General features: G+C 29.3%; 1 protein-coding gene across 3 annotated transcripts; it reads left to right on the forward strand.

Moving 5' to 3' along the window:
* The first annotated feature begins 1,165 nt into the window (after positions 1-1,165).
* Positions 1,166-10,301, forward strand: LOC126839826 (uncharacterized). Of its 3 annotated transcripts, none has more exons than XM_050575242.1 (2): positions 1,166-1,342; positions 3,266-4,847. In XM_050575242.1, the coding sequence occupies exons 1-2, from the start codon at positions 1,262-1,264 to the stop codon at positions 4,556-4,558; spliced, it is 1,374 nt and encodes a 457-aa protein (XP_050431199.1). In that variant the 5' UTR covers positions 1,166-1,261; the 3' UTR covers positions 4,559-4,847. The 3 variants fall into 3 exon arrangements, with proteins under 3 accessions (XP_050431199.1, XP_050431202.1, XP_050431200.1); XM_050575245.1 differs by lacking the exon at positions 3,266-4,847 and adding an exon at positions 8,902-10,301 and having other exon boundaries at positions 1,172-1,342; XM_050575243.1 differs by lacking the exons at positions 1,166-1,342; positions 3,266-4,847 and adding exons at positions 7,187-7,347; positions 8,902-10,301.
* Positions 10,302-10,637: the final 336 nt, after the last annotated feature.

Below are 10,637 nucleotides of genomic sequence, written 5' to 3' on the forward strand. Positions count from 1 at the left end.
ACAAGTATATTTTTATTTCAAACATAGTTTAAAAAATTATTTTTTCCATGATAATTCCAACAAATTTATTTCGCACTGAAATCTGTTATTAATAGAAACCTGTACTTTTTTAGATATGTCATTTAAAATGTGTAAAATAACATAAAATGAAATTTATTTTTATTTTATATTTCAAATAAAATTACTATAGAATGATCATAGAATACTAATGTTTCCTATTAATTGCTGTGTGGGCATCTTATATATGTATTAGGCAATAGTTTTCTCTTATATTTTCTAATCTCACCAACTACACAATTAGACCCTAGCATTATTATAGTGTGTAGTATATACACACAAAAATATGACGTCATACTTTTAGTAAACAGTATAAAATCAATTATTATTACTATTTTGTCTAAGTGCGAGATTTTATCAGACATTTATAATTTGTAAATACGTTAAACAAACAAAATTAGAAAACGGATAATGTTTCTTGATATATGAGCCTTTTTGTGGTCTTTCATAAACTCGAGTAGCCCGAGTGCATATTTGACAAGTACTGATATTAGTTATATCTACTTGATTTCTATGATTTTGCTAAATGAGTGTTATTATGTTTTTACGTCGAATTAAAGAAGAAAATATAGACCATAGTAAAATGCCAAAATTATGTTTTTTAGAACAAGCTTGTGCCGTTTTCTGTTATGACTACAGTAATGTGTTTGGATATTTGTTCGGCATTTCGGATCGTAGGAATGAAAAAAAATTACAAAATGTTGTATATTTTTCTATATACAGAATAATAATTAATATTTTTTTATAATATAGTGTTTTTTTAATATGTTTTTACATAATATTTCAAATGACATTATAATTAAATGATCATAGAATAGTAATGTTTCTAACTACTGTGCGAGCATCTTATCTATGTGTTACGTAATGGTTTTCTCTTGTATTTTCTGATTTCACCAACTACACAATTAGACTCCAACACTATTACAGTTTAAAGTATATCAACACAAAAATATGACGTCATGCTTTATGTTAATAGTATAAAAGCAAATACTGTTGTTTTTTTGTCTAAATGTGTGATTTTACGAGACATTTATAATTTGTAAATACGTTATACAAACAAAATTATTTGCTAAAGATGTTGCCAGTGTCTGAAACAAAATTAGGTTACCAATATAAAAGGTTATTTCCAGTACTTGAATAGCTTAGCTAAATTATTATAATTTAATTTTGACTAATTGCACTTACGTAGTAAAACGCTTTAAAAATGATTGAAATCAACTGTATTTTTTGGTCATTATATTTCATACAAACAGTCAACTTCATGATGATTGAAGCCCCATACATAGTAAGCATGATTTATTTTCCACGATATTAAAAATTAGTTTTTACACTATTATAGTTTAGAAATTCCCAAAATCTTGCTAGCTGCTCCCATCCAGAAATAGCAAATAATATAACATTAAATACGATAAGCATGAGTTTGTGCGCTTCTTTAACTCCGTTTGAAGATTTAAAATTGTTGAGAAGTTTCATCGATTATAAAAAAATAGATAATTAAGGCATTTCTCATCCAACCTTTAAAAAAAGGTATGAGGTAAATGCCATAATTAACGATGAGTAAACTTGACTATTTTTATTTTGTCGGCCAATTATAATTTATAGATAACATAGAACAAGCAGAAAGGAAACTATCCAATTTTTACATGGGCTCTTATAGGACGATATAAAATCAAGTCTGACATCTTGAATATGATCTAAGAATAGGCGTAGGTGTAGGTAAATTCTCATTTTTCGTTCATTTTGGCTGAACTGTTCACTCGACAAACGCGGAAAATGGCGACAATTTTTGTCGGCGTACGACATTTAGTATATGAACAGTGTAGCCATAAGTCACAGAAAAATTAAAAACAAGGAATCATCTGAGTTTTGGCATCACTGGCTAAAACTCAATATGTCTGACTGTTTTTTGATAAGCTCTAAGATTCCATTCTGTTTATTCTGTGTAAATACGTTATACAAACAAAATGATTTGCTAAAGATGTTTGGTGTGTCTGAAACAAAATTAGGTTACCAATGTAAAATATTATTTCCATCACTCGAATTAGCTACATTATTATAATAATTCCATATAGTCTAATTACATTTATCGAATCATTTACATCTACGGACTTCTGAACCGTTTTCTTACCAATATCATAGTCGATTTGGTATCGTCTAATGTCCCATGGCATTTTCCACGTGTATCTTTTTCTACAATGAATGTTTTGGTATGTGTTTGTTATGACCATGTCATATTGTTTGCGGAAATCTACATATCGGTCTCCCTTTTCGGTTCTAGTGCCCAATCCATAGGCTCCTACTTCTTTCCCGTCAGCACCTTCACCTACAACAGTGTTCCAGTCTCCTATTATTATTAAGTTGTCACTTCTTTTCACTAATTTACAGAGTACTCGAGTCCTGCATACATTTTTTCTATCTCGTTGTCATCTGCTTCTGTTGTTAGAAAGTATACTTGAATTATTACGATATCGCTGGGTAAGGCTTTAAGTTTTATCATTACAAGTCTGCCATTGTAGGCTATCTTATTTATCACTTGTTGGTCTCATTTCTTTCTGGTTTTTCTCTTCCAAAGTAAACAACACGGTAATCATCAGACCTGAGATCTCCATTTCCTGAACTTTAATATTCTCTAACTTTCCAGTACTTAACATAGTTCTCACGTTCCACGTTCCGATAGTTCGCCAAGGATTTGTTTCTTCTACTGCCGAGACAACTGATAATTCCAAATACATCTGGTCTAGAATCTTACATCTCATCGATTCATACTGCTTACTGGGATTTTTAATATGGTGATATCCTTCTCCTTCCACATTGCAGTTGACGAGCCGGTATTTGTAATATTTCCAAACTGCATTCGTCAAATCCTTCCATTGTCGTTAGTTCTCCTGCAGAACTCGCCAATGTTCGGTTACTTTTTATCCGTATCTAATACGGATACTATTTGTTATTTTTGTGATTTGAATTTAATTCCCTACATTGTGGCAGTTACTATAACTAGTGTCTTGTAAATTAAGTTCGTGAGAAATACTATTAAAAAATAATAGTAAATCAACATTTTTAGTAAAATATTATTTTTATAAAATATTAGTAAAACATTTATGTACTTGAGCAATAAAGTTTAAAATGTTGATAGAAACACATAAATGAAATATACCAAAAAAGAGAATTATGAATATAATTTTATGTAAGTGCATATTTTTTTTAATAGGTTTCGCCTTCATATTACGTCAATAAAACATTCACTCATTCATACGTTAATACTGTGAATAGTTTAATAACCTATAATGAGAGAGAAATCAAAATTAGCGATAAAGAACGTACAATTCTGACAACCCCTATTCAGACTTATAAAGACACTAAAGACCGCAATAAAGTTTTTAATAAATTTGACAAGAAAATAAAAGATATTAAATGTACTTGCTCATTAATCGTGAAAACGAAACTGGCGTACTTGTCCAATATTCTGGAAGGCTTGCAAAGTGGCGGCGCTATAGAAGTTGCAAAAGATAAATTAATCGAATTAAAAGAAGAAGCGGGTCTTATGATCCTGTTGTTTCAAAAAGGCAATGTCAAAGCAGGTAAGTGGTTTTGGAGTTATTATTTCAAAATCATGGCAATAATAGAATACGAAAGCAACAAACATTTATTTGCCGAAACTCCATTCGGAGAAGAGGAATTACAAAGCGGTATTTCACATTTTTTACAATACTGCAAGATTAACTATTATCTTCCCAAAAATAAACCAGAGTATGATTTGGTGTCGAAAATTCCCAATGTACCAAATAACATCTTTCAAAAACTTCGCGTGTCTGAAATTATTGCTGTACATTATGCTAACGTCATGCAATACATATCGATTGAATATTTGTATCTCAAACCGTTGTGGGATGATCACGAGTTATTGTTTGGGGAAATAACAGGCTCAACCGTAGAATGGAGGCCAACAATAAGACGCCACGCAGACGAAGTGAGCAAAACCAAGGAATACATTAAAACCCGCGAATGGGTATCAAAGCCGTTCGGACACCTTAGTTACCACAAGTTGATTAAACAAATTATCAGTGTGAGGATTTACACCGTTCTGTGGGTAATGTTGGTAATATTCAACAAAGAAATGCCTCAATTAGATCTGTTCCGCTTAAAAATTATAAACATGGAGGCAAATCAGACAATTATTAAATTACAAAAATGTATGCACTATACCGAATCTTTGTTTTTTGAGTTAGTTGCAGGAATTAAGGGTGCAATGCACGAAAACCCATTAAATTTTGATAGCATTATAGCTGGAATATCGAAGAGAGTTAAAGACATTCTTGTTGAGTTGAATGGGAGAAGTTCAAATGGAAGCGATTGGATCAGTGTTAATATAAACGGAGACTTTACCTATGATATGATAATGGAATTTCTTCAAGAATTGAGCAACAACTTTAGTCAGTTAAATGAAAAGTTAACGATTTTGAACTATGAGCTTGCATTAAATATTCTGGTCGAAGGAAATTGATGATATTGGGGATAATGACCAAATAATGTATCTTGGTCAGTTGGTCAGTCAAATCCTATTTCGTCATTCATTTCCACTTCTATTAAATCCTCTAAATTTTTTTCGGGTTCTTTATTATTTTCATTACTTTCTTTGTATAATATGTCTAATGATTTTTTTTTAAATTTTATCTAAACCACAAAAATCATATTATCTAATATACATAATGATTATTTTAATATTGTTTTTATAAGTTATTTGTTGGGTGTAAAAATTGATGTAGTAAAGGAAAATATCCAAATTATGTATTTAACTTTGCACATGTTATGTACTGTGCACATTATATTGTCATGATTTTCAAATTTTATCTAAAATACAAATCTTATTTTTTATTTACATATTTAAGGTTTTATTGTTATAAAATTACATACAGAAAGTCTCATTTAAGCATAAAAAGTATACTCTGTAAAAGTAATCCAGCTTGCATGCAATAGAAAACTTTTAGCGTTTTCCTGAACGATTTCATACAATTTAATGACTATTTATAGTTGATTAATTTATTAAATCTAATTAATTAATTTTTTTTGATAATCTAAACTATATTAATTAAATTTGTTTAATTATTTTTGTCTTTTTAACTAAAGCTATTGTTATTTTTTTAATTTACTTCTGTTTTTTCTATTCCAAATATTTTAATAACGATGTAATTGCTCAACTAATTCTGTTTTTTTTTCATTACATTTCTATTGCATGTAATTTATAAAAAAAAACTGACCAAAAAGCTTAGCAGATACATTTTAAGCTCTTTTAGCTTCGATACATTGTATTTTTTAAGTACAATGTTTGGTTATTTTTGCCTTTGATAGCATACCTATGCTCTCTGCATGTCCGGCAAAAATATATGTATGAACCTTCACCAATATTTCTGCCAATTTTCTTTTTTGTTTCGTATATTATAACTTTAAAAGGTTCTTCAGTAATCAGAAAATTAGTACGTTTTCAATTTATATAGGAATTTGTTTTATTAAAATATGTTTTTTTTTTTTTTTTTTATTGTGTTGTTTAGCACCCTTTTTACGACTATGAACGTATTCATTGAATGTCTAAGGCCATATTTACATGATACATGAACACATTTTTATAAGCGTATTTTTGTCATAAAATAGCCAAATTTGATCATTTATTACTTATTGTAAATGTTGTTGAAAAAAAATGTTTTTGTCATTTTTATTTTTTGTGAGATATTTTATAACATTTAAAAGTATTATGCGGACGATAAATTTAATCCACGAAAGCTTCATTACATTCATATGAAAAATTGTTCAGTTATCACAAAAATAGTATGTTCTCAATTTATTTAAATAGTTAAGGAAATACATTTATTACCATTTAATTAACTGTCATGTTGAATACCTAGTATCTTTTATACAAAACAATTCATGTTCACTTCTTCACTCAAAACTAATTTTTAATTAATGAATCAAAAAACTAAGAACTTATACCTTTTATATTAAAAAGACCATACATATCTTGGTGATAATTTTTCTTTGAAATTGTTATTATTGGTTACACAATACATATACGTCGAGGCCTCTATGTCATGAGTCACGATATGTCGAGGCCTTTATCCGGATTATGAACGTGATCGATAGTATAGCCATTTCGATGTTCTGGAGAGTATGTGAAGTATTGAAAAAGTCACGAAAATCGATAAGTGGCATTTTAATATGGCACGGGGGAGCGTTTAATAACTCTCCGAAACAACATTTTATCTAGTATCTTCTAATATCTATCCAATATATAAGTTATTGACTGAGCCATAGTTAACGAATTACCCGATATATATATATATATATATATATATATATATATATATATATATATATATATATATATAAGGTGCCTAAAATACTAGGGGTACAAGTTACATTTTATTGATATCGAGAAAATCAAGCTCAAAGTTAACATCCATATGGCGTTTTCGTTTGGGGGGTAGATGATTTGCTACCAGATCGCAGCAAATAATGAATAATTCACTTATATATCTTTACCGCCAAATAAAATGGACAACTTGTAGCTTAGCTGTGGTCAGATTTCTTATAAATGTCACTTACACCCCTAGTGTTCTAAGCGCCTCATATGTGTTATAGTGAAAACAGGCAAATCAATATAAAATTAAAAATAGTTTACTTTTATTTAATTTTGTATTGTTTACCAAGACTGTGGCGTCATTTATTTTATGAGTGTGTTGTTTATGAAAAAAACAAAAAAATCATTTTCCCTCTTCCAATCATGAACATAGGGAACTGGTGTATTTTCATGTGGGGTGAGGTCTAAAGAAAAGTCATGGGAGGTCTATAGCCCTCTAGCCCTTATTCTACGCATATGACCATTTTCGTTGAATGACTAAGACTAAGCAATTTAAAAATACGAAGAAAAATCGATTTGTTCAATTGTCTTATTTCGAACTATATATGTCTAAGTATGAGGTAAATGCCATAAGTCACGATATGTAAACTAGACTATTTTTATTTTGTCTGGATTTTATCATACAATTATAACTTATAAATACGTTAAACAAACAAAATTGTTTGCTAAAGATGTTTCAAGTGTCTAAATCAAAATTTGGTTACCAATGTAAACCGTTATTCCCAGAACTCGATAAACTTAGCTACATCATTAAAATTCCATTTTGACTGGTTGCACTTAAGTAGTAAAACTTTTTAAAAATGACCACACACAACTGTATTGTTTTGTCATTATATTTTATACTATCAATCAAATTTATGATGGTTGAATCAACAAAAAAAGTAAGCGTATTTTGTTTTCCACAATATTAAAAGTTCGTTTTACAAACTCATAGTTTAGCATAATATATATCTATCGCAACCAAAACCCTCTACTTGATTCCGTGTATAAGGGCTAGGTAAAAAAAAATATTCTTTTAGCACCATAAAGTTTAAATGTCATATTGTATTGAGTTAAGTTAAGTAAACCGAAAATATTTCTAAATGTTTTAGTACTATACTTGGCATAAATATTTTTATAAGGATTTGTATTCTTAACGTTTAGTACGCCTAAAATAAGAAAAGCACTATATAAATCAACGTTTTATCCTTTCTTACACTAAAAAAAAAAAAAATGTTTTTGCTAAACTATTGTAATATAACAGTAATGACCGTGATAAAGTGATTTTCTGAGGTAGAAAATGACTGTAAAAAAAACTGTATTGTTAACGAATTTCATATTTCAATATTTTATTTTACAAACGTAAATGTATGAATAGTAATATAATATATTTATTGTATTGGTTACTATTTATTTTGTTTTAGTAGTCGACGTGGATCAACGATGCTATTAGTTTTTTAATGGTGTGATTTTTTTGTGTCTTTGTTCATTGTAACTTTTTTTATTCTGAACAAATTCTTTCTAGTAGCAACTCCATAAATCACAAATTTCATCTTGTCGGTACTTTCGGGAGGGGGGGGGCAAAAGAAAACATACGAGTTTTAAAGATTCAAATTTTACTGATTCAAATAAATTTCGAGTTGAAATTTATAAGGTATATTTATTTTATATGCCTCTACACATCATTAGTCTCAAAATGTATCAAATCATTACAACATATTTATGGACATCTATTTAAAGTGACCCTAGTATGTTTTGAGAACTCAGTACTAGTTTTTACCTAGCCATTTTTATAACAATGTGAAGTGTTTTTGTTGTGATATAATTTATTTGATTTATAACTGTAATGACTGTAATAAAGTGATTTTCTGAGGTTGAAACGTTTTGTAAAATAAGTACATAAGAAGTACTAATAAATAACAAATACTATAAAATCCACTTCATTTGTACAGGTTTAAACGTGCATAAAACTAACTTAATACGTTCACGAACAAAGAACGACCTATACACGACTACACAATAATGTTAAAAAAGATTGTTCACTCGAGGCTGTAACAAAATAATTAAATATAGGGCTCTATAAATGGCGCGCAAAAAACAGTATGACCGTCTGATGATAAATTGATTGTTTTTCATATTCGAGTGAAACAAAATGTTTCTAACGACTTCACCATAAGTGTTACAAAAATAAAATAATGTATAACTTATATAACGTGTTTATGATTCACTGCTTTTTTTACTCTACGTGACAATTGATATTTATTTAATCTTTATGTATTAATCAATAGTACTGTTTTAATCTATACATTGATTTTTTGGGTTTTATTCAACCATTGAACTTCTCTTCGCTTATGCTTACATACTTTATACGTATTGCGACAAAATTTAACAAAAAAGCAAAATTTAATTTATATATACATATATTATAAGAACATATATTTTATTTTATTTTATAGATTTCGCCGTCATATTACGTCAATCAAGCATTCACTCTTCCATACGTTAATACAGTAAATAATTTGATAACCTACAATGAGCGGGAAATCAAAATTATTGAAAAAGAAATTATAACCATAACAACTCCTATTCGGACTTACAACGACACCAAAGGCCGCAATACGGCGTTTGATAAATTTGACAAGAAAATCGAAGACATTAAATGTACTTGCTCAGTAATCGTGAAAACGAAACTGGCGTACTTGTCGAATATTCTGGAAGGCTTGCAGAGTGGCGGATCTATAGAAGTTGCAAAAGATAAATTAACCGTGTTAAAAGAAGAAGCAGGTCTTATGGTCTTGATGTTTCAATTAAGCCAAGCAAAAGCGGGTAAATGGTTTTGGAGTTATTATTTAAAAATCATGGCGATCATTGAATACGAGAGCAACAGAAATTTCTTTGGGGATCCTCTTTTCGCAGAAGATGAATTACAAAGCGGTATTACAAATTTCATAAAAAATTGCAAGGATAATAAATACCTTCCTAGAAATAGAACAGAGTCTGATTTAGTGTTGAAAAATTCCAATGTATCAATTGGCATCTTTCAAAAACTTCGTGCGACTATGACTATTGCGTATAACGCCATGCATAGCATATCGATCGAATATTTGTATCTAAAACCGTTATGGGATGAACAAGAATTATTGTTTAGTCAAATAACCGGCTCAGCCGTAGAATGGAGGCCAACGATAAAACGGCACGCAGTCGAAGTGAATAAAACCAAGGAATACATCAAAAACCGCCAATGGATATCGAAACCGTTCGGACACCTTAGTTACCACAAGTTGATTAAACAAATCATCGTCACCAAAGCGTACATCTTTCTGTGGGTAATGTTGGTAATTTTCGATGAAAAAATTCCCAACATGGATGAAATCAGCTTTAATACTATTTACGCGCAGTCAATTAATACAATAAATACGGTATTCGAATTCATGTCATACACCGACACTTTTTTATATGATATAGTATCAGAGTATCATTGGACCATGCCTGAAGACACAAATCTGGGTAACCTCATAGCTAGAATATCGGAAAAAGCCAAAGATAATTTAGTCGAGTTAAACGGGAGGAATTCAAACGGAAGTGATTGGATCCGTATTAACGTGAACGATGAATTAAGCAATGATAGGACGATGAAATTTCTCAAAGAATTTGTCGATTACTTTAAACAGTTAAAAGCTAAGTTAAATCCTTTTTATTATGTGCTTGCAATGAACCTTCTGAGCGAAGGAAACTAATGTAATTTATTTTCACGGCTAAATCATGTATCTAACTTCGCACATTTTGAAATACATTATATTGCAATTTTTTTTAGAAATTTATCTAAAATATAATTTGTATTATTTACTGCACATAATGACCATTTTTTAATTACACATTAAATATTGTTAACTTAATTGATAAAAACTTATTTGGAATGCTAAAAATAGTTTTAGCCCACATATCAAAGTCCGCATACGGTGTAAAAAAATCCCTTACCTTTATCACTGTTAGATGCATAATAACAATTACAATAATTTGGCCACAAAATAAAAATTCGTATATTATTATTAATATATTATCAATATTTTCCTTAACCTTAAAAGTATGTATAAATAATATGTATATATATACAGCGGATCCACTTATCGTGAAACACTCAACATCTCATTGGGTTTAATTAATAATTTTTTTTTTTTTTTTTAACTTTCAT

The sequence above is a fragment of the Adelges cooleyi genome, unplaced genomic scaffold (assembly GCF_023614345.1).
Source record: "Adelges cooleyi isolate 19-005CV unplaced genomic scaffold, UGA_ACOO_1.1 ACOO_flye_CR_arks_rails_tigmint_CR_PRNA_308, whole genome shotgun sequence".
NCBI lineage: Eukaryota > Metazoa > Arthropoda > Insecta > Hemiptera > Adelgidae > Adelges > Adelges cooleyi.